The sequence below is a fragment of the Artibeus jamaicensis genome, unplaced genomic scaffold (assembly GCF_021234435.1).
Source record: "Artibeus jamaicensis isolate MK-2021 breed Jamaican fruit bat unplaced genomic scaffold, CSHL_Jam_final contig_685, whole genome shotgun sequence".
Classification (NCBI taxonomy): Eukaryota; Metazoa; Chordata; class Mammalia; order Chiroptera; family Phyllostomidae; genus Artibeus; species Artibeus jamaicensis.
Window position 1 is genome coordinate 7627105 of NW_026521924.1, and position 25190 is coordinate 7652294.

At 42.1% G+C, this 25190-nt stretch overlaps 1 protein-coding gene across 9 annotated transcripts in view; it reads right to left on the reverse strand.

Moving 5' to 3' along the window:
• The window catches only part of PLCB4 (phospholipase C beta 4), a 380642-nt gene that overhangs the window by 111809 nt on the left and 243643 nt on the right, over nucleotides 1–25190 (reverse strand). For all 9 annotated transcript variants that reach the window (XM_053671143.1, XM_053671141.1, XM_053671142.1 and 6 more), the window contains 3 exons: nucleotides 12182–12262; nucleotides 11315–11374; nucleotides 9957–10100 (listed from right to left, as the gene is read on the reverse strand). In XM_053671143.1, coding sequence (XP_053527118.1) covers nucleotides 9957–10100; nucleotides 11315–11374; nucleotides 12182–12262 — 285 coding nt within the window. The remainder of the gene's footprint in view (nucleotides 1–9956; nucleotides 10101–11314; nucleotides 11375–12181; nucleotides 12263–25190) is intronic.

Consider the following 25190-nt stretch of genomic DNA (forward strand, 5'->3'; position numbering starts at 1 on the left):
TCAAATTCAAAACAAAGCAACTGCAGCTTTTTCCCCCTGACATAGCCTGAGTGTCTTCCAGAAAACACAGACTTTGCATCTGCTGTTCTCTGTGCACAAAGTAAAGTTGAAGAAGGTTAAAGAAGGAATATATTAAGTGTCATCTGATTTCTTAAAGCACCTTCAGAGAGCATGGCAAATGAGTATTTGGGCAGGAAATAAGCTGCCATATACGAGTATGTGAGGCTGTGTTGCAAAGATAGATTTGGATAGGCCTAGACAATATTTATACTTCCCCAGTCAAAACTAGTTTAGTCACTCACACGTAGTCAAAACAGTCTGTCAGCCTGGCTGGTTATCTTGACAACACTGAGTAGTCAGGTCAAAAAAAAGACCCCTAAATAGTCACAGGAAAGGAGAGGACGCTGTGCTGTTGCTGGTCATCGTTCAGAAGCTGGAGGGCCACATTCCTGTACCAGATGGGTTTCTGTTCATTACCATTCCTAAGAGACAATTCTTGTACTGCCTAAGCCAGATTCTGCAGATGATCTGTAACCAAGTCCTACTGGACCCACACAATCTCGTTCCAAGAACCACATCTCATTCCAGTCATCCACTCCACTAAGCATACTGTTGAAGAGAACCAGGACATGCCACCCCAGAAGATGCCAGTTTGAGCTGAAGCCATCTCAATTCCTGAAATCCTTTATTGGCCTAAGAGCAGAGTCTCCCAGAACTCAATGATCTTAAACCCCCTCCCCAGGATCAACTTTTTCCCCCCCCAGGATCAACTTTAATTTTCTCTAAAACAGAAAAAATGAAAAGTTGGCACGACATCCAAACAGAAAATGACACAAAAGTATCACATCTCCTATGCCTTCTCCTAAGGGCCCATTCATCTTTCCTAAAAACCATTTGCTCTCTCCTAAGTGGCCCACTGCCCCTCTCTTTCCCTATCAAGATGCCACATAAACTCTCAAATCTCCCTTTCCTTTGGGGATTCACTTCTTTCTGTGATGCCCCTGGGCATGTAAGATTAAAATTTTAATAAATTAAATTAATAAAAATCAATAAATTTGTATGATTTTCTCTTATCTGTTGTCCGTTTATATGGCAGACCCAGCCAAACAGATCATATTTACATGCGTGCATTCAGAATATATTCATGCCTATGTTCATCATGCTACTGACTTTATGAGTAAAAGGCGAAAGATTTATACGATTTGAAGAGAAACCAGAGTGACTTTAAATAAACAACATGCGATATCCTTTAGTGCCTCAGAGGTTACAGAGCAGCTGCTTCCACAAACCTCAGAAATCATTCAAAAAGGAAAGGAGGTATTTGGTGTATTCAATGTAACACTTCTTTGGCACCTGTTGGAAAACTCTAAAACAACTGAAGACCTTTTAGGATTTTGAGGAAAACAAGAGCATCACCCTCTGCCAGTGTCAGAAACCACCAGTTTTGCGAGAGTGCTTTTGTGGTCTCAGCTGCCAAATGTGCAAAATCTTGGTGAAGAGTTGATGAATTGAGAATCTTTGGCTGATGCCTGTGTTTATAATCCCTGAGGTCACAATCCTCCTGACAACACTGGCAAATTAAGTCATGCCAAATGAACAGCATTTCAACATGCAGACAGATGCAACCTGCGGAGGCTCTGTGATAGATGTAATCAATCAAGAGGCCAACTCCTGCCTGAGCAGCATCAACCTATTTATTAGCACAGGCACATCAAATCTATATGTAATCCTATAAACTAAGTAGAATGTTGTAGACCGCTCTACCTGATTTTAGGAATTGTATCTCTACCCCTTGTGGCCAAGGGCAAGAGACAACCTTTGGCATGCCAGCCACAGGAGACAAAGCCTGTCTCTGGTAGCAAACGCTGCCTCAGTTCCTCTCCCTGCCCCCAGAGCTTGGTCGGAATTCAATGACGGGTAAGACCCCTCACAGCGGGGGGCAACCTAAGCCAGACTTATCAGCGGGGAGGCCTTCATGGAAGGACTCAGGGGGCTGCAACAGAGAGCATTGGACTCTCGCCCCCCAGCTTTGTCAAAGCCTGAATTTCCATGTCCTCTGGGAGAAGCGCTTCCTGGCTCTAATCCCCTTAAGCCTGAATACCTGTTGGGGAGAGGTGCAGCTCCTTGCCTTGCTAGAGCTTGTCCTGGGGAAAAATCTGGCATCACAGAGAATTCCTGATAAACCTGTGAAACCTGCTCTGCTAAGAGTGCTTTCATTCATATGATAAGGGTCCGAGAGGAAATGAGTATGTCTCCCAAAGTTTCTGCAACTCTCTTCCTGACAGACACTGACTCAAACTCTGAAGCCCTCAGACATCTTTGTAATGTTAGCTACTGTTTGATCCTTGTCGCCCTGTACTCCTGTGTATTACAACCCAATAAAAGGCAATGGAGAAAACGCTCGAGGCCTTTTTTTCCTCGGAGAAACTGGCCGCTGCTGGCCTTTGTCTCCCCCGAGAAACTGGCCACAGCCCACTCCTCCTCCCCCAAACAGATCTCATCGCTTCTCGGCCATATTTACTCATTCACCCGTGTCCATGGCACCAGGGGGACTTGCGGAGAAGTCACCCCCACAGTAGAACTTAATGTAAGAGGTACTAAAAGAGAATCTAAATCACTGGGTTTGTTTCACTACCTAACAGTCTATCATTTATGGAAAAGTAACTCCACCTTCCTGTGCCCCCACCCCACCCAGAAAAAGGGAAGGATGGGGGAGGAAAGAAGAATGGCATCAGGGAAACAGAGACAATAAAAGGGATATTTATGGGAAAGATGAATACATAAATGTCTAGCTCTTATTGGTTTCTACTTCTGGAAAAATACTGGGGTGAATAATGATTCCAAATAATGTCATTTGCTGACTTCGTCCTGTAAAACATTTATTCTGAAAGATTTTCACTTGTGCCCCTTCAACAGGCCAAAATTAAAGTGAATAAAAGCTTGAGAAATCACTGACTAGCTCTCTCCCCACCCCTTGCTGAGATAGACGAGAATAGTAATATTTCCCAGGGTGCAACCTTAGAGAAACCTATCCAGCAAGACTTTCTCATGTTCACTTGAACAGGGAACCCCTTTATTAATTTTTTTAAATTTCATTTAGTTGTTTTTCAAGTACAGTTTTTTGTCTATTTCTCCCATCCCAGCCTTTAAACGCAGACTGTTCTGAGGAATCCATTTTGCTGGCCACCAGTTTTGGAAGTGCTATTCTTCCCAAGTACTATTACCTCCCACAGATAACGATGTTAAACATTTACCTTAAAAAGTACAGTCAAATCATACAGTGTTACAGGTGGAAGTGGTTGTCTCCCAACCTGAGAGCTGTAGCATAAGGTGGTGGTAGAATTCAGGATCTGGAGTGGATCTTTTGCCTGGGTTCAAAACAGCAGCTCTGCTACTTACTGGCTGTGTGACCACGGACAAGTTACTCAACCTCTCTGGGCCTCTCTTTCTTTCGTTGTAAAATGAGGATAATCACACCTATCCCATAAAATTGTTGTGAGAATTAAATGACACACCTTTCCAATTTCCCAACAAAAAGTGTTCACTCTAGTCTTCTCACTGGACCCAGCGCTGTGGATTCAACATTTTCTGAACCTCTACGTGTGCCCCAACTCCCACCTGCACAGCATCCTCTCTGCGGGTGGACGGTGTACATAGACATCACCATAACGAGACCCGCAGGTCCTCTCTCTCCCAGTACAGTGTCCTGCTTCTTTGATGGAAGTACTTCTCCCCTCCCCTCTGTCCAACCACAGAGCCTCCTGCCCCAGTAGCTGGAAGACTGGCCTTAGGGTTAGTGATGTGACTCATAGTAGGCCGATCTGGGACTTCTATCAAGTGTTTTGTCAAAGTAAGCCACCTGTGCCCTCCTTGGCATTCAGCACTGTTTTTTCTTTTTCACAAAAAGATGTTTTAAGTCTCATAGGAGAAAGGAATATCAGGGTCACTTGGTACGTTCCCTTCTCTTACAAAGGAGGGAAAAAGGCCTCTGTAGAGGAAATGACTTGTCCAAGTTTAGGATTCATCCAAAAATAACTCTTGGATGCAGAGCAGAATGAAGTAAAACAGAAAAAAATGAGCGCCTTATTTAAAATGTCAATGAGGTGAAACATTAAGTGAATATTAGCATTCACCTTAGCATAAATGCCTCCGTGCTCTCGTGCATGCTGGCTGGTGCCTAGAGCTAAGGTGCCCCATGACCCACGGGCCTGTTTGTGATCTGGCACACACAGTATTTAAAGAATGAATATATCTGTCTACATTTTAACATCAGGAGATTTCAGGTTAAAAAGTCCGTAGATCCTGTATCTCATGGAAAAAGCACTGCCAACACCAACAATTCAGCAACCTCGGGCCCACTTTCAGAGTTGGAAAACTGGCTGGAAGTAAGTGGGTGCTGTCCCCCTCCAGCCCACCCATGATTATGTACACGGGCACGTACACTCTATTCATTAGAGTCTACACAGTCTATAGTCTCCTTGTCTTCCCCTGATGCTTTGGCATTGTTCATGTCATCTCCCTGGCTCCTGCAGGCACCTAAGTTGGCAACTTCGGGTCTCAAGGAACTACTGCTTTTGGTGATCCTGAGATAAAGACAAAATTTCGGAACTCAGAGAGTGCCACTGTGGATGACGCACTGGAGTGCTGGATTCTGGGACAGATGGCACCGCAGGAGCAGGATGACAGCCAAGGGAACGAGAACCACGAAAGGCGGTTGCGGGAGGCCCCAGGAGACCAGTCACCCACTCTGCAGACTCACTGGTGAGCGCAGCCCTCCTAAGACAGGGAGCTCGATGCTCTCCATGTTCAGCCCAGTGACAAAACAAATGAGCCTCATTATCTTTATTTGGCAAGGAATCACCTAGCGGGCCAGGACACTGAAAGCTTAGGAACACACTCATCTGCTCTGATTCACAGCTCTGTACTTAAGAAAGAAAGTGATTTACTGCCCCTCACTCATTTGTTTCACACAAATCAGAATCTTAAAGGAAAACAAAGTAAAACAAGAAAATGCTGACGTTCAGACTTAGAAACATGAAAAGAAAAGGATGCATGTACACCATCTCAGACTTGAGCCTCCAGAAACCCGTGAGGCTGCCGGGGCTCGGGTGACAGGCATTGAGGATTTACAGTTCAGCTGCTCAGCGTTCAGCAGGCACTGGCTCAGGAGCCTGGGCAGCAGATAGAAAAGTTAACATAAATTCCTCAAGGCTTCTGCCAGAGGAGCAGGATATAAATGCCCGTTACTGAGCTTTTCCACAGGGCAGTGGCTCTCACACTCGAGTGTGCATTAGAATCAGCTGCATGGCTAGTTGAAACCCAGGTTACTGATTCGGTGAGGTTGGGTCAGGGCCTGAGAATCTGCATCTCTAATTTAGTTCCCAGGTATCACACTTTGAGAAGCAGTGGCATATATAATACAATTAAAGCTGCATTTCAAGAAATAGCATTTTAACTGGGGGTGGCGCGGGGGGGGGGCGGTGCTTTGAAACAAATCTCTTTCTAGGACCATGGAAACATTCTCTTAAATTGTGTTCTTTGTGCTTTTACTTAGTGAATTTTAATCAATGGCTAAACTGGTGAAATAGACAGATGTAGACAGTTACCTATATGCTTCAGTTGGTCAACTTGGTAAAAATTGGTTTGGGTTCAAAATTGTTATGATTTCTGGACTAAATCCATCTGTGTGCTAAATCCATGGGACCCAAACTTCACCAGCACCAGAATCACCTGGGCGAGTCACCTGCTACTTAAAACAGATTCCTGGGCTCCACCCCAGAATTTCAGATGCTTCAAAAGTGCCAGCAGAAACCCTTTGCATTTATTTAATATATTTTATTAATTATGCTCTTACAGTTGTCCCAATTTTTTCCCTTTTAAGAAGTTCCTGGTGAGGCCTCTGGTCTGAGCCCTTTGAGTAGCTCCAAGCTTGACTCTGGGCAGACAAACTAGTTGAGGGGAAGGAGGGTGTCTGCAGGGTGTCTGCAAAGCCAGTAGGAGGGACAGACTAAATAGTGAATTTGATTTTTTTTCAACAAAACAAAGAATAAATCCTTTCTCCAAGAACCATTATAGTAAGCCTCCCACTCAATATAATTGAAGCTCAGCACAGTGATTTTGACATTCAACCTGATTTACTAAAATAAGATTTCATTACCTGACTTTATCTTACTTGTATACAAAAAGAGCGGGCAACATTTTTGCAATTTGGTTTCTATAGCAGTTACTTAGGTACTTAGGTGATGGCTTACGTGGTCACAAAGCGCATTACAGAGTTCACCAAATATTTACAACCTGCAGAGAACATAATGAGGAGTCTGGAAATCGTCTAAACTCAATTCGTATCTTTGCATTTTGATCCTCCTAATAGCAGCTTATTTTTGTAATCAAAGGAAAATTCAACTCGGTATATAAAATAACAGACTTATTTGTGGGTATTTTAAGAGCGTGGCACTTCCATCTCACGAACAGCGACTGTGACTCCAGTTCGCTGTGCAGAACCAGCTGTAACTCAATGAAAGACAACCCAACTCCCTTTAGCTCCCCAGAGACCAAACCCCCAGGGCGAGCTGCATTCGCAGACAGAACAAGCGCATGAGAGAAACTGAGCTGCTTTTCTAACTAAAGAAAGCTATCGTGTTCACTACTATTTGTACAGTTTATGGTAACAGTGGGCAAAGAGACGAGTGTGGTTCAGATAAAAAAGAAAACTTTTCTTACCGCTTAGAAACAAACTAGAAAACGCCTTTGTCATGTGGCTGCTTTTATTCAGAGGTGTTTTAAGCCACATGACATGAGACTCACCTGTTACCCGCAGGCACACTGTGCTTGAGGAAAAAGTGCCAGCAATTTGTTAGCAATTCCTTTAACAGAGGGTTTTTAGGGAGAGGAAATGAGAGCTAAATTTTCTAACTGAAGTGACAGGAAGAATCTAGGTAAGCAGGAAATAATGATCTAAACTGGAAAGAGGCCAAGACGCCACGGTTAAACCCTCCGGCCCTGTCATGGCTTCTCAGCAACAGCCTCATTGCATCCTGAAAAGCGACTCTAAACATAACACCTTGGAATCCCAGACCTTTTTGATTACCACAAAATTGCATTTTCTCATTCTTTGTGTCTAAAGATCACTTTTTCAGCTTTTCTTAGAGCTGAGCTGTAAAAGACTTGAGGAGTACAGAACTGAGGGTTACACGTATTCATCACCCAGATTAGAATTTATTGATTTATTAACATAAGACCTCAGTAAAACAGGTACCTGTTGAGCACTTATTAAATCTTAGGCCTGGCCCGTTCTTGATGTTGGGGACACAGCAGTGAAAAAACATTGCCCTCCTGTGGAGGGAGGTAGACAAATGAGTCTATGGTATGCAGACAATGATCAGAGTTAAGAAGAAAAATAAATCAGGATAAGGAGTAAGGAAGTGCAAGGGGTTGGGGTGCTGGGTTGAGACGGGGAAGCTCCCCTTAGGTGACATTCCAACAAAGACCTGAGAAGGAGTGAGGGAGAAAACACGGCCTGTAACTAAGGAAATAGTATGTTCCATGCAAAAGGAACAGCACATGCAAAGTCCCTGAGATTAGACGGAAATGCAAGGAGGAAAAGGGGGGCTGAAGACAGAAAGGGGAAAGCAAATAAAGATCAGCCTCTTACAGGGCCTCATAATCCTTCAAGGGTTTTGAGTGGTAGAGTGATATGATCTGATTCACATTTTAATAACATTTCTCCAGCTGCTATTTTGGGACTAGACTGAAAGGGGAGAAATGAAATTGGCCTTGATCACGCTGTAGTCATGGTCATGGTAAAGAGCAGCTAGATTCTAAATACAAGAGTATTTGTTAATGGATCCATGCAGTACATGCAAAGAAGGCATTCATGGTCTTAGCAACTTGAAAATATGGCAGGTGAAGGGCGAAACGTCTGGATTAGGACTTAAGTTTATGATACTGTTAGACATTTATCTCATAGGAGAGAAAGGTCTATAGAAAGCAGCTCAGATCTTCTAAGTAGGTGCAGAAGCAGAATGGCCAAGAAAGCAAGGCACAGAGTCAATCTGCATATCTAAGTCACACAGCCAAAGAGCAAGGATTTGGGCCCAGGCAACCTGGCCACAGAGTCCAGAGTCTTAAGCTCACACCTAGGCACACCGTTTCCTATTATATGACAAGTTGACAAAAGCCAGGAAACAGGTCTACAGAAGTGCATCATTTTGCAAAATTTCAGGTGACTAAATATCTGTATGTGTTTAACAAACCTTTACATTTTTTTTGTGGGCGGTCAGCATGGACGTCTAGGACTGAATGTTGCTATGTTAAATAGCAACTAAAAAGACTTCAGTCGTACATGTACAGGCATGAGCCAGAAGTAGCAGGAAAATGTTTGTTTAGATCAGCAGGATTCAGAAACCATTCAAACTAGATGTTGATCTGAGCAAAATAATAAAAGCACTTGAAGGAACTGCAAAATCTATTCTCCCCAAACAAGGTGACCTGGAACAATAGCACAAAGTCAACAAAGCCACCACAAGGACAGAGGCAAAGGCTCTCAGGTCACATGAAGAATCCATTCCTTTCTCCACAGCAGAGAGGCCAGGAGCTTCTCAGAATTCACTGCACATATGAGTCACTGGGGGGTCTTATTAAAAATGAAGATTTTGGATCAGTGGGTCTGGTGGCTCTGTGACTTGAAGGAAGCCTCTGCTGTTAGACCGTGGACCGCACTCTGAGGGAGGGGAGAAGAGTCGTCCTTGCCTTGGAATCTATAGAACTCAACTCTGCCACCAGTTAACTAGGGACCCAGAGTGAAGTCTTCTAGTTTCTGTCTCCTATGATGACCTTACGTACATTCCCTTCTAGCTCTAAACTTTGATAATTCTAATGATGGCCTTTGTCATTCAATCCTGAACTGGGTTTCTACTTGTAACATTAATGGGAAGATGAAAGGCCTCCTGCATCCCCCAAACTGAGGTCCCTGTAGTGGGGCAGCAGAAGCTAAGGCCTGTCATGGATACTACAGAAGGATAATGAGAGCTTTGTTCAGGAGTAAAATCACCCTGAAAACAAATAAACTGCCAAAAAATAATTTAAATTTGAAGCTTTCTACTTCACTCGGCAAAATCTCTTTGAGAGAGACTCACTTGCCAGGGCAATGGTATCCTGGCTATGGTGTTAAAAGGTGGATCATAACCCAATACTCTCATAACTTATTGGGGGTGAGCTTGGATATCTTGATCAACTAGACCTGTACTGTCCACGGTGGCAGCCCCTTGCCACAGCTATTGACCACTCGAGAAGTGGCTAGTCTAATTGGGAACACACCACAGATTTCAAAGACTGAGTAGGAACAGAAGGATGTAAGCTATGTCACAGATAAATTTTATGTTGGTTTTATGTTAAAATGCTAATAGTTTGGATGTACTGGGTTGAATAAATTTTTTCATTAAAATTAATTTCACTGCTCCTTTTCGCTTTTTTACTGTAGCTGCTAAATAAATTTAATGTAATCTATTGCCTGCATTATAGTTCTGCTAGGCAGTGCTGATCCAGCCCCTGGCTACTTAGACTGTGGTTCTCAGACCAGAAGCATCCTTGTCCACTGGGAGCTCCATACAAAGAAAGAATTTTGTCCCCACCTCAGACCTATTGAACCAAAATACACATTTCAACAAAATCCCAGGCGATTCTTGTGCACATTCCAGTTTCAGAGGTGCAGGGCTAGTTCTCCCTGCAGAAGGCATTTGGGGTGTTGATAACCACAAGTGGCATGCTCAAAGGGTATTGTGCTTTGCTGAATTTTCTACGCCAACATCGCAGCAAGGCAATGGAAATGTTTTCTTAAAATTTAAATTGCTGTGCAATTAAAAATATATATATTTAAATTACATTATACATAAAGAATTACATGTGCCACACATATACATATGGAGGAGAAAAGAGGGAGGCTGTTGCCCTGAGGCTACCTTAGTTACTTCCAGGTTTTCAGCCACCATGTAAGTGAAACTGATGTTCACCAGATCTGTTCCACTGCAGACACAAACGATCCGCCCTTCCAGATCACTTTCTGATTTTCCAAAAGCTTCAAGGGCAGCCAGGATTTTGGGATCCTGTGGAGAGGGATGAAAATAGTATAAAATATGTCAGATCACAGATCATGAAGGAAACATAGTGATAAGAAACCGCATTTGACAAAAAATACGTATATAGACACATAAAGGCCAATGTTTTCTTTCCATCTAAAATGTCAGGTGTCTAGCATTATTCGAAAACTCTAACAGGTGTAACAGTACATGACTCATTTGGTAAGCAAGGTACTGTCATGTTACTGATTTAGAAAACCAGGTGTGAGGGTCTTTCTTTATGAAGGACCTGGAATACAGCCACAGGAGGGAAGCCTCGGGCTGGCGCCTGACTGTGTCCCCAGAGACCGAGGGGGCTTCTCGTCAGAGGACAGTCTCCAAGGGTTCACACAAGTAAGCACAGCATTGCCACCACCAGCAACCACAGTTCGAGTAGCCTGGACACAAAGCGATAGTGTGTTCATCTCCAGAGGGCATAGCATCCTCACTGGGAATGAAGACGATGTAAGTTTACCCTAATTAGCAAATAAAATAGTGCCTTTGTCCTCCAAAAGAAATCAGGAGGAACCACCAACATAATTACACAGAAATGTTAACTAACAGAAATGAAGACAGCTTTAAAAAAAAAGAAACAAGTTTGGAGCAGAATTCTGTTTTAAATTCCTAAAAACCTGCAGGGCTGTTATGGAGGAGTGAAAAAAACACTGTGCTAGAACGTTCTAGAAAAAAAGTCTTTTAAATTCCTGGCACCACTAGGCAAACAACTTCTTATTCAAACAAATCAATCACTGTAAAGAAAGCCGATTAATACGCTAGGTCATTTTTTCTTCTCTCAGAGGCAAACCGAGCCTTCAAGGTGAACCAATGTCGGAATGCACAGGGGCACAAATATGGAACTACCGAAGTCCACATCAACCACAGAGCAGGATACTCGCTGCTTGCTTAAAAAGGGTGGGGGGTCTTGCAAGTAATTTCTGCGTTAAGGGAACTGTTTCTTTGATGTCATGCAAGGGTCTTTGCTTTCCAGGGTTAATAACATTTCTAATATAATTAAACATAATGCAGCCCAAATCACCCCACGGTTACGGAAAAGACTTTCTAAACTGTGTCTGGCCTTCATTCCCAGCTGATGATTTGGGGGCAGTAACTGAGGGCAGTAACAGTTTAAGCAGTATTCAGGAGACCATTTTTAATCTCAGCAAATCTGTGTTTAGAAAACAGCGAACACCAATCACAGGTACCTTTGGTGTGGTTCCCAACCGAATACTGTTGATGAGAGAGCATTCTAGCACTTGTCCTTCCTGAAAAGAGAGAATAAATACAGCAGTGAGCCTAAATTCTGCCAGACCTACGGCACAGAAAAAGTACTTAGTAAATGATCGTGATGATGAAGGCAATGCTGATTAGAGTAAGGTACTAGAGGAAGTGAAAACAACCAACAAGAACAGTAATCTGGACCAATCAGAAATAGTAAAGACCTCGAACACTCCATTTCAAACACACACACATGAATGCAAGTCTGAATAATTATTTCTAACATGTTTATAAAATGCTGTTACTTTTTAATAACGTTAATATACAGATATCATTAAATATACGGGTATAGATGAAATATTAGGTGGGAATGCTAATTTATATGTAACTCTAATTCTACTTTTCTTAAATTCAGCTCACAGGTTCATTAAACATGTACATTGTGCCATGCATTAAATCCTGCAGTAAAACCAGATGAGCATGCTCTTAGGAACCTTTAAGATTTCAGCTTGAACAGCTTTTTCTGGGAAACCTTTCTAATTCCCAAGATTGAATCAGACCTGCCTCTCTTAAGCTCTTGTAACAACCTGACCTTTTCTTTCACAACACTCAATGGCTTGTACCTTTTTTTTTTGGTGCCTGACTCTGTCTGGAATCTGTGAGGGCTAGGGTAATAATGTCCTCGATTACCATTGTATGCCCAATGCCTGGCACTAGAAGCACATTCCTAAAAACCTTGAATGACTGAATAAATGAAGGTCCATGCTCTCGACCCATACTTGGCTACTCATTAAGAAATAAAATGGTTTAACCTAGAAAACAGGAAAGAACAACTTGCTCTTCCCAGGCCATACCTTGCCTTCACTTTTCCAGGTCAGAAAGAAGCCAAATTCATCCACTTTGAAGAGGCAGTTGGGTTCAAACAGAAAGGATTCCTGTTAAGAAGAAATGTGTTGATCTGCATGACTCATACCATTCTGAATCCCATAAAAATGGAAATAACTTTTAGCCTTTAAACAAAAGAAAATGAGAAACCACCCTTTGTCATCCTGGATCTAATGACTACATTTCTTCTTATTATGTTATGGAATGTATTCATTTTGAAAACTTTTTCATTCGTATTTGTACTGAGATGAGAGACATCGATTTTATACAGCATCCTCCTCTGGGGTAGCTTTAGGAACAAAACATACTCATGTCCTGAAGGTCACACAGAGGAAAGTTTCTCTAAGACCTTGGAAGACAAACTCCCAGAAGGGAGGACTTCCAGCTTCCAGCCCACTGGTCTCCCTCCATCGGACTCAATGTCCATACCTAACATAATGTCAAAAGTCAGAATATCATCTTTTAAAAGTCATAAATTTTTTTGGTTGGGGGGGTTCTACACAGTTCAGTATTCAACTGTTTATTCAGAAAAACATCGAGATTTTCACTTTCATATCCAACCTCGTTTGGTGTCCTGTAAACTAGGACTTGACCAGCACTGTGAGCTACTCACAGCGCAATCCCTGGACCGGCAGCATCAGCATCACCTGGGAGCTTGACTGCAATGTCGGGTCTAGGACTTGAGCTCAGAAGGACTGAATCAGTCTCTGGAGTGGGGCTCAGAAATCTGTTCCAACAAGTCCTGCAGGTGATTCTGGTGCACAATAAAGCTTGAGAACCATTGCTGTAGATGTGGATACCAGAAACTCTGGTGAGTACTGCAGAATTAACGTTTAAATCAAGAAGGAGTGCTAGCCAAATACAAGGGTCCCAGAGCAGCTATGTTGTACTTGCCAAGGGATTCCTCATTTTTAGCAAGAAAACACCACTGTGCTTAAGAACATCAGGAAAATTCTGTCGGTGAGAGTAAAGGGGTGTTCAGGGAATGAACCCAGATGCCCTCTGCCTTGACTTGTCACCCGTGTGTCAACAAATCCACACAGTCTTCTCATGATCCAAAGACTTGTCCTAGATGATTACAACCTCAGCAATAAGGAACCTGTCTGGCAAACACAGTGGCTTAAAACAAAGGGTATTTATAGGATCAAGATTTTTAAAGGCAGTTCAGACTCTTAGCTTCAACTGTTAAAATATATGTTTCTAAATTTCAGGAAGGCAGCAACATGCATCAAAGTAAATCCAATGTCAAGACTCTGGGCCATCATAAAGTGACAGAATTGAGAGTCCTGGAAGCCATAAGAAAAGCCTGCCTTGCCACTGGTTTGGGTGGTTTTCTGATGGGTGTATTGTCATACATATTTCACCTGTACCCAGGCATGTACTAGGCACTGTCGTCATGGCAATAAACAAGACAAAGGAAGGGGCATGGTGTGCCATTCGTCTACAGAATCTAAACCCAGTTCTGGTATTTATTCATTATTTACCTTCCTCTAGAAAGACCCTTCCTAAATCTCAGAATCCTTGTCCAATAAATGGGAGTATTTACATTTGCTTTTCAGGCTTGTTGTGGGAACTCAATGAGAAGGTAAGTGTACTTAGCATACACAGTTACAACTGAAGAAGGGGTAGCAAATCACTAACAGTACAAAATTCCCAATATGTGGTATTTATTTGACCCACACAATGGGTGGGTTCAATTGTGGATGGTTCAATTTCTTAGAAAAGGCTTGACCCAGAAGTTGAGCTTTTTGATGGGTCTTAGGGAATGAGTAGAAGTTATCCAGATGAAGCAGGAGGCCAAGCAGAGGAGCAGCATTGGTAAAGTCATGCAGGCTAGTCCTGACACCGAGGACTCCCAAGGAGCTGCTGCGGTTAGAACGTCTCAAGAGACTGGCAGGGGATGAGACTGGGCACATAAATACTGCAACCAGGGGTGCTGAACACCATGCAAAAAGTATTAATGTTGACCCAAAAGGCCATAAGGAATCTTCTATCATTGCTGATTGAAAAATGAGAGGTACCAACTAATTAAACCATGAGAATTAACACATTTTAGAATATTTCCCAAATCATATTTTAATAGTGCAGTGTTTGAAAGAATGTCCTGAGGTGGTATTTACAGAGTAGGTCCACAATCAATCAGCTGCCATCGTTATTAATGTATGTGCAACCTATCCAAATCTAAATAAAGATTTGAGATGCTCTATGAAATATACGTGATGACTAAGAATGGTTTTCCAACTCATTTTGAGGTGGAACTTTCAGCTCCTTGGCCACCTTAACTGTAATAATGATTTTTTTTCCTTTTGGTGACCCAGCCAGCACCTCCAGAGCTTATCACCACCACCTTGAAATTTTGATTCCAACATCCCCTTCTTAGACTGTGTCAGCTGATCCTCCCAGCTGCCCTCATTCTTCTATATCTGGCTTCTATGCAACTTCCTATTCATTAACTCCGCCAATCCCTTACTTACCCACCAGACCTCACCTTTTACTTCCCTCTCTGTCCAGTTTATTTCCATGGACGGACATTACAGTCACTTCCTCATAGACGCCCTCATCACCCCAGTCTCATTTTCTGTTTTCTTGACCAAAAAACTGAAAGTCTATCCTATCCATATTTTATCACTGAACTTGATAAAGAAAATCACAAAACTGAGTTGTCTGGCCGCTAGTTTAAATTCAAGATTATAGCATAGGGAATACAGTGTAGTGACTGTGGGTGGTGTCAAGGGGATACTGGACCTATCAAGGGAATCACTTCTTAAGTTCTATGAATGACTAACCACTATGCTGTACACCTGAAACTAGTATAATTTTAAACATCAAGGGGAATTAAAGCATAAAAAATAGTTAATTTAAAAAATAAGTTTGAGACTGTAAGCTTGAAATGGATAGTCAACAAAGGCTTTCTACCTTTTAACTCTTTCTGAAAAGGTTCCCCACTCTTTGAAAGGATTATTTCATCGCTTCTCAAACCTCTTTCCTCCCAGCCAGTTTCTGGGCTTTACTGAATAAAGGGAATCCATCAGATGAGAACCTCTCTCCTTCTTCCCTGCTAATGAAGCATATTTTCTCCCATCAAAGGTGAATGCCCCCACTTCTGCTCCAGATTTGGTCCTCTTCCAGATTCCATCCTCTTTCACCTACACAAGGACTTCAGTCCTTTATCACCACCCAACACACGTCATTTTTTCCTTTATTAGATCATTCTTGTCAGCACACAAATTCCCACTTCCTCCTTCATTTACTCTTCACGTCTCTAATACCTGCTAGGGCATAGCATCTTGAAAAGGGTGTCTACATTCACAGTCTCCACTCCCTCTCTTCTATACCATCTTTGACCAATTCCTTCTGCCTGCCATTCCTATCACTCTCTAAAACTTCTCTAGCCTGGTTCACCATGACTTTCCTGAAACCAAATGCAATGAGCACTTTCCTTTTTTATCTGATTTGATCTCCAAGGGGTTGACTATTCCTTCCTTCTTGAAATACTCCAATTTGATGTCCTGATTGTGTTCCACTGCTTTAATATCTTTTCCTTCTATACACAACATCTACATGTTCCCTATACAGCATCTACATGTTCCCTGGGACTTGGTTCTTGGAATGCTCATTTCTAGCGTGCTTTTAGATCTCATTTAGCCCCAGGGCTACTGGTTGATGACTTCCAAATTTATAATAGCATCCACGTCCTCTCTGAGTCCCCAATTCAGATATCTAACTCTCTATCGGACATGTCTACTCAGATGTTTCAAAAGTAATATGTTTATAACTGAATTCTTTATTCCCCCCCTCTCTCTCCAAGCCTCTCCATCACGAGACTGTTCTGTGGTAGAAGAGAGTATAGGAGGAATAAATGGTGATGGGAGGAGACTTGACTTGGGGTGGTGAGCATACCATTTAATGTACAGATGATGCATTATAGAATCGTATATATGAAACCTATATATTTTTATGAACCAATATCATCCAAATAAATTTAGTAAATTTTTTAAAACAACTTTCTTAGCTCAATAAGTATCACTAGTACCCATCTATGTATTGAAAGTAAGAGTCATCCTTGACTTTCCTTCATCTTTCCCTTACACTTCCATTAACAAGTCCACTTCCATAGTATTTTTCGTATATATATTTTACTCCTTCTCCACCACCATAATAACCTTGGTGCAAACCATCATTATCTCTCCCTGTACTGATCTTTGTACTTATACTCTTTCTACAGCAGCCAGATTGATCCTTTAAACTTTTAATCAGTTCAGTGATACTATTCAATGAATTCCCATTGTATTCAGGATAAAATCCCAACTCTTTTCCATGGCCTAAAAGCTCCTTCATAATATGGGTCCTAGAGAACCTATCTCATGCTACTTTCTGATCTTTGTTAACTACAACCATCAGGGTCCTTCTCCTTGAACTTGTCAAGCTCTTTCTAGTCTCAAAGCCTTTGCACTTGTTCTTCTAGTCCATAAGTCTCTTCCTACTGCTGTTGATATTAACTGGCTCCTCTTTATCCTATAGCCTCACCTCAATTATCCCCACTTCAGAAGAACTTTCTCCAACCTCCTTAAGGGGTCCCTCATTTTAGTTTTTATTGTGATCAGTACCCTGATCAGCACCCAGACTAAATCAGTACCCTGATTACTTTCTTGCCTCTACTGAACGCAGCCTGTAAATATCTCATTTCTTTCCTTATTGATTTATAGTCTGGCTCCCACACCATAGCATAACCTCTGTGAGGGCACAGTCTTTTAAACTTTCTTGTACAAATGCGTTCCACGCACCTAGCATATCAAAGACACACTAAAACTAAATATATGCAGTAAGAAATAAAACAAATATTTATTTTATTTTATTTATTTATTCTTAGAGAGAGGGGATGGGAAGGAGAAAGAGTGGGAGAGAAACATCAATGTGTGGTTGCCTCTCATGTGTCCCCTACTGGGGACCTGGCCTGCAACCCAGGCATGTGCCCTGACTGGGAATCGAACTGGCAACCCTTTGCTTCACAGGCCCGTGCTCAATCCCCTGAGCTACACCAGCCAGGCCCGTAAAACATAAAGAGGAAGTTACTCAATTTGAGGGCATTGTACCAGGCCGAGAACCCATCAGGGTCAGTCCTTGGGGGGCTGCCAAGGACAGATGTGTGAACACAAGAACAATTTGTGGAGGCTATTTGCCCGGAGGAAGGGGCACCAGTTTCAAATTCCTACAAGCTCATTTTGAGTTGGATGTAGCTTTGAGGCATCTCCTGGGAATCCCTGTTTGGCCAGAAACACTGTCTGAATGCCACTGCAAAGAGATCATTTTTGAAATGGGATAAGAACTCTGGGCAAGGAGAAGAAAAATAAGGCAAAGTAGCAAAATAAGGATAGAGTAAAAGCTTTCAGAAATGTTTGTCATAAGGTCCTACAGAGTAAAAATAGGATGCCAATTTGGTTCCAGGCTTTTGAGCAACAAAAGGAAAAGGAGGAAAAATACCATTTACCTGGTGCCCATATAGTTCATAGATAAAACATATTCGATGTTAGGAGAGGCAACTGCTGGAATAGAAATTCTTCAGTGAGGCCTCTAAGAAGCTCTGAGCAATTTCCAATGAAGCCCGCTATGAGCTTGTCAACTGTGACTGGAAGATTCTCAGACCAAATGTGATCAAACTGCCTATGAAAACCAGAGAGCAGGTCTGAGGGGATGTGGCAATCAGCTGAAAGGAACTGAAACCCCACCTGCTTTGTTTTCTCTCCACCCCTGACTAACAGAAGGATCTGACCCTCTAGTGAACGAAGGCACACCCTCTCTGTGCTTTTCTTTTTTCTTAACCTAAGAGTAGTTTTAAATTTCACATGCATACGTACTGACGAGAACTTAGGCTGTGGCTCTGTGACCAGACTGAGGCAGTAAGTTCCCTTGTCTAGAAAATGTTCCTCTAGTCCTGGCCAGGCAGGGGAGAGCAAGGAAGGGGGCTGGGCTCTTTCTCCTTTGCCAATCTGTTTGTTTTCCAGTTAACAAATGGTAACTGAAACCTCTGGTAAGTAAGCAAACCATAACAACTTCTTCCAGGGAGCTCAGAATTTCAGTTCTCAGATGACTCGGTTAAAATTCGTCCCAGTCAGACTTTATTTTTTTAACGTTTATTATGTATTTATTTTAAAATATGTTCTATTGATTGTGCTATTCGGTTTTCCCAACTTCCCCCTTCCACCTAGTACCCCCATTACTTCCGGCAATCTACCCCTTAGTTCATGTCCATGGGTCATACATATAAGTTCTTTGGCTTCTCCATTTCCTAAACTTTCTTAAGATCCCCCTCTCTACTTTGTACTTACCAATTTGTACTTTTTTAAAAAGATTACTTACTTACTTATTTATTTATTTTTAGAAAGAGGGGAAGAGAGAGAGAAAGACAGGGAAAGAAACATCGATGTGTGAGAGAAACAATTGGTTGCTTTTCACACATTCCCCCAACTGGGGACCTGGCCTGCAACCCAGGCATGTACCCTGACCAGGAATTGAAACCACGACATTTTGGGTCGCACCTGCACTCATTCCACTGAGTCACACCAGCCAGGACCCAATTTGTACTTCTTAATCCCTGCACATTTTCCCACACTGTCCACCTCCCCACTCCCAGCTGATAATCCTCTAAATGATTTCCATATCTATGATTCTGTCTGCTTCTTCCCTTACCTTGTTTTTTTATAGTCATTTGTTGATAGTTGTGACTTTACTGCCTCTTTAGTGTTCATAGTTTTGATCTTCTTTTTCTCACATAATTCCCTTTAGCATTTCATATAATAGCTTGGTGATGATGAACTCCTTTAGCTTTATCTTGCCTGGGAAGCAATCTATCTGCCCTTCCATTCTAAAATATAGCTTTGCTGGAGAGAATAATCTAGGTTGTAGGTCCTTGCTTTTCATCACTTTGAATACTTTTTGCTAGTCCCTTCTTTCCTGCAGAGTTACGTTTGAGAAATCAGCTGACAGTCTTATGGGAACTCCTTTGCAGGTAACTCTTTGCTTTTCTCTTGCTGCTTTTAAGATTCTCTCTTTATCTTTAACCTTTGGCATTTTAAGTATGATGTGTCTAGGTGTGGTCCTCTTTGGGTCCAACTTGTTTGGGACTCTGTACTTCCTGGGAATATACATTTCTTTCTTTTACCATATTAAGGACGTTTCCTTTCATTATTTTTTCAAATAAGTTTTCAATTTCTTGTTCTTCCTCTTCTCCTTCTGGCACCCCTATGACTTGGATGTCGGTACATTTGGCAGTGTCCCAGAGGCTCCTTAGTCTATCCTTGTTTGTTTGGTTTTTAAAATTCTTTCTTCTTGCTGTTCTGATTGAATGCTTTTTTTCTTCCTTATGTTCCAAATTGTTTTTTTTTTTTTGTTTTTGTTTTTGATTCTGCGTTTCATCCCCTCCACTATTGGTTCCCTGTAGATTTTTCTTTATTTCACATAATGTAGTCTTCATTTCTGCCTGGGTCTTTTTTATGCCACTGAAGTACTTAATGATTTCTTTGAGCATCCTGATAACCAGTGTTTTTAACTCTGCATTTGATAGGTTGGTTATCTCCATTTCATTTGTTTTTTTTCCTGGGGTTTTGTTCTGTTCTTTCATTTGGGCCATATTTCTTTGTGCCCTCAATTTTGCAGCCTCCCTGTGTTTGTTTCTGTGTATTAGGTAGAGCTGCTTTGACTCCTGTCTTAGCAGTGTGACCTACTATAGAAAAGCACACTTGTAAGTTGTATGGGGCAGAGCTTTAGGTAATCACCAGGGCAGGGTAACCCATGTCACTGCTCTGGGCTCTGTGTGTGGGAGAGCTTGAAGAGGGGACAGTGCTTCTGCCTGGCCTCTGGAGATTCACCCAGGAGGAAGCTGTCTCCTGGTAGTTGCCCCGTTGCCTGTTACTTCACTTTCTTCCTGTATGCCACTGGTGTCCTTCTGGCTGTTGCCCTGATGCTGAACCCAGAGAAGGTGGGTCTGTGTAAGTCCTAAGACCCTTGCAGGTCCTTTAAGAGGAGTCTCCTGAGAATCCTGCAGTTTCTTCTACTGCCCCAACTCCCACTGATTTTTATAGCCAGAAGTTATGGAGACTTATCTTCCTGGTGGTCTGGTCTGGGGCTGGGATCCCTCATTCCTGAGGTATCCCTCCTGATTTTTAGCCAGCACACATAAATATGGGACTACTTGTTCCACGTCTCTGTGCCTCTTCACACCTCTCTATGCCTCTGCGCCTCTATCCCCTCCCCTCCTACCCATCTGGATGAATGTGGCTTAATTTCTTGGTTGTCCGATTTCCATACAGCTCAATTTTCCTACAAATCTGGGTGATAATTTGTTTTGTAGTCTAGCTATAATTTTTGCTATCATTGTGCAAGGAAGCAAAGCATGTTTACCTATGCCTCCATTTTGAGTGGAAGTCCCTGGCAATCACATTTCATAGCCGAAGAACTAGTTAACTCATTCAGCCCAACCCAACTCTTGCCTTAGACCCTGAGGACAAAGAAGACAAGAGGGACACAAGCTCTTTTCGTGGAACTATGAACAAGGTGGGGTCCAGGGAGTGTTTTGTTTGTGAGAAGCTAGAAAATCACTTCTGCTGGACTCACTGTAGCCAGAAGCTCTTTGTGCCTCCAGGATCCCTGCTCTGAGGGATTTCTGCCACTATGGGATTCCTGAGACACTTCCCCTAATACATGCTACTTCAACATTATTCAATATCACAACCTAACTTTCAAAGATTCAAGTTACTTTCAAAGTGACAAATTAGTTTTAGTTTTTTCTTTTTATTTCAATTTTTCAAACATTTGGTTAAATAAAATTTAATCCCATTTCTTCCTATTAGGAATGGCAGAGCACTTGGAAAGTGGAATATGCTGATTCCTTCCGCTAAAAGAAGGAAGGTATTTGTGTGAGGTTTCTAGATAAGTAATTGATTTTATTTTAATTTTGAATTGTGGGTATTTCTTACCTTTTCTCTCTCACCATTACCCACATTAATTATGGATGACTATATCTTTCTACAGCATCCTCAAATAGGGGATGGTCAAACTTAACAGTGGGCTAGAGATGGGGATTTTGGACTAGATAGTAAATGTATTAACTCTACTTTATTTAAATGTTAGTTCTTCAGAAGTTCTCTGTTGTGCTTATAACTGCCCAGGTAGACTAGGATATAGAGAGAACTGAAATGAGTGAAGATTTCCACAGTCCATCATGACACTCCTGTTTTCTGAGACAGAGAACCCTCAAAGGGACACTGGGGCCCAGACTTTGTCATTTATAGCTCATGGGTTCAAAAGCCAGCTTCCTCACCAGGGATCTTCTGAAGAATCATGGAGTGGTGCCATTTAATCTCACCATGCTTCATTTTTCCCATCTGTAAACTCAGAAAAGTGATACCAACCCCACAGGGCTATCAAAACTGAGGAACCCTAAGTACCTGGTATAGTGTAAATGCTCAGTAAATGTGGTAGTTATGAGAAAACAACCTAAATATTACTTGTTGGCTACTGTGCCAGGCATTTCACAAATACTATCTCAAATAAATCTAATGGCAACTCTGCAAGATTTTAGATGAGATCAACACCGTCCAATAGATTTTCCACAATGATGTAAATATGCCAGATGGGCACAGCCCAACATGGAAGCTATGAGAACCACATGGGGCTGATGATGCACTTGAAATGTTGCTAGTGCAACAGATGGGATGAATTTTTAATATTCATTCATTTTCATTTTAATAGTCACATGTGGTTAGTCATTATTACCATATTGGACAATGCAGTTTTAGAAATTTTAAAAAATGCTTGAAGGGCAGTAAATTCTTTAAAGTGAGAGTTGATAAGTAACACTGGGATTCAAAGTGATTTCTCTGATTCCAAAGCCCTTGTCTGTTCTACGCTGTTGACCTTGACTGAGCAGGTCCCCCTCCGCCTGCCACCAACGGATTTTTGAATTGTCAGTAAATAAACACTACTCTGGCAGCCTCTACCTTTGGGTAAACAAGGGGCGCACCCTCCTTGTTTCCTTACTTGATAGGGCGGGGGAGGCTGGGATGGGAAAAATAGACAAAAAAACTGTACTTGAAAAATAACTAAATAAAATTTAAAAAAAAAGAACTACGAGGAGGAGAAAAGGACCTCGTCAAGGTTGGAGAGAGACAAGAAGTCTGAGTTAGGAAAAGGCCACCAGGGGTCTTATCAAGCATCAGTAACATCATAAATCACTACCACCAAACCAGATGAGCCTGGGTGTGGCCTTAAGACTGGGAAGGCAGGTGGTATCTGGAGAGTTACCCTACAGATGCCAGAGCTCCTGCTTTTATCAGATCCTGGAAGTTAACAACCCAAGTGTGGCCTATTTGTTTTAGTTCTTTATTCCAGAGGAATTGGGTGTTTAGCAGATCCTTTTGGATTCTGCACACAAACTTTCCTGTCAGAATCACATTTTTTTCCAACTTAAAACTAAAGCCCTTGGTGATGACATTCTGCTGTCAGAATGATTTATGGACTGCTGGAACAAATGGGTCCTTAAGTTGTTTTTTCCCTCCTGGGTCTGGTTTCCCCTTGGAAGGATCCAGAACATTCATTCCATTTGCTAATCTCCCTTCTATTTACAGGCCCCATGAGACGACTGACACTGGGCTCCTTAGCTCCCATTCTGTAGAGGAGCCGCAGGGCACTGGCCATGGCTGCTGCATTATAGACCCTTGTTATTCGTTATTTACCTCGGGAAGAAATCTGTCACACAATGGAGGAGCACTGGCAACTCCTGCATTTCTATCCTTTGCCTTTGATTCTTTGCATAAAGGTCCCTATTGGGTTAAGCTGTTTACATTTGAGACAGACTTTCCTCCCATATACGTTGCTCAGCCAGAACCCACCAGGGATTCCACTTCCAGTTCTAGACTTCTGAGGAGCAACTCAAAGGCTTGTTTCTGTACCAATGCGCCACCAGCTGTTACCAGTGAGGGCTCTGGGCACTGCTCTGAGCATTCTGCACACATCAACTTATTAACCTCCCAACACTCCGGTGAAGGAAGTACTGTTATTATTCCCACTTTACAGACAAGGGCACTGAGGAACGGAAATGAACTGTCTTTCCCAGTAGCTGGTGGGGCAGAGCTGGGATTGTTGGCTACATGGTAGAACACATTTGAATCACACCCACGCTTAAGCCTGTACGTGAAAGACTAACATAGTGAGGCCATGGGCCCAGGTAACTGCTCAGCAGTCACATCTGAAGGACACTTCGCTGCTCTCCTGGTCATTGAATGCCAGTAACTATCAACAGGATTAGAAGCGCTTCCGAAATGTTTTAGTTCTAATTGCCACATTTCTTGAGGATTCCCTTAACTGTGCAAACTGTATTAACTACCAGGTTGTTAGGAGTGGTGTGTTTCACTACCTTATAAACCATGTCAGAATTTTTTTCTCAGATCCTAGTACCAGGAGAACCTGTTTTTTTCTGAGCTGGTTGCTTTACTTGCAGCCTAACAGATACTGTGAATCCTAACCCCGTTTCTCTTCCCTGCATTGCTTGGCTGCCAGGGTCACAAGTAGCTAATCTGCAGCTCACTTATTTCAAATTTATGGGACTTTTTTTGCTACCCATAGAGAAGCTGCCTGCTAATCTTGCCTGTAATTTGATGTGCTTTCCCTTTGTGCCACCTGACAGAGTCCGACTCTGTTTTTTTTTCTTTTTTTAAAATATATTTTGATTATGCCATTACAGTTGTCCTATTTACCCCCCTTCATTCCCCTCCACCCTGAACACCCCTCCCCCTTCACTCTCCCCCTTTAGTTTATGTCCATGTGTCACAAGTTCTTTAGATTCTATATTTCCCCTACTATTATTGCCCTGCCCCCTGTCTATTTTCTACCCATCGTCTATACTACTTATTCTCTGTACCTTCTCCCCACTTCTCCTCCTCCCACTCCCCTGTTGCTAACCCTCCATGTGATCTTCATTTCTATGGTTCTGCTCCTGATCTAGCTGTCCTCTTAGTTTGCTTTTGTTTTAGGTGTGGTTGTTAATATCTGAGTTTGCTGTCTTTTCACTGTTCATCTTTTTTATCTTCTTTTTCTTAGATAAGTCCCTTTAACATTTCATATAATAAGCACTTGGTGATGATGAACTCCTTTAACCTGACCTTATCTGAGAAGCACTTTATCTGCCCTTCCATTCTAAATGAAAGCTTTGCTGGAAAAAGCAATCTTGGATGGAGGTCCTTGCATTTCATGACTTGGAATACTTCTTTCCAGCCCCTTCTTGCCTGCAAGGTCTCTTTTGAGAAATCTGCTGACAGTCTGATGAGAACTCCTTTGTAGGTGACTGTCCCCTTAACTCTTGCTGCTTCTAGAATTCTCTCCTTCATTTTAATCTTGGCTAATGTAATTATGATGCGCCGTGGTGTGTTCCTTCTTGGATCCAACTTCTTTGGGACTGTCTGAGCTTCCTGGATTTCCTGGAAGTCTAATTTCCTTTACCAGATTGGGGAAGTTCTCCTTTATTATTTGTTCAAATAAGTTTCCTGCTTGCTCTTCCTCTTCCCCTTTTGGTACCCCTACAATTTGGACATTGGAATATTTAAAGATGTCCTGGAGGTTCCTAACCCTCTCCTCATTTTTTTGAATTCTTGTTTCTTCATTCTTTTCTGTTTGGTCATTTTTTTCTTCCTTCTGGTCCATTCCCTTGATTTGAGTCCCAGTTTCCTTTCGTCACTATTGGTTTCCTGTGCATTTCTCTTCATTTCAATTAGTCCAGCCTTCATTTGTTCCTCTAATTTGTGACTAAAACCTACCAATTCTGTGAGCATCCTGATCATCAGTGTTTTGAACTGTGCATCTGATAGGTTGGCTATCTCATGGTCACTTAGACTTATTGGCTCTGGGGCTTTGAGCTGTTTCTTAGCCATAATGTTTTGGTCTGTTCCCACCTGTTACGTATGAGGGGTGGAGCCTTAGGTGTTCACC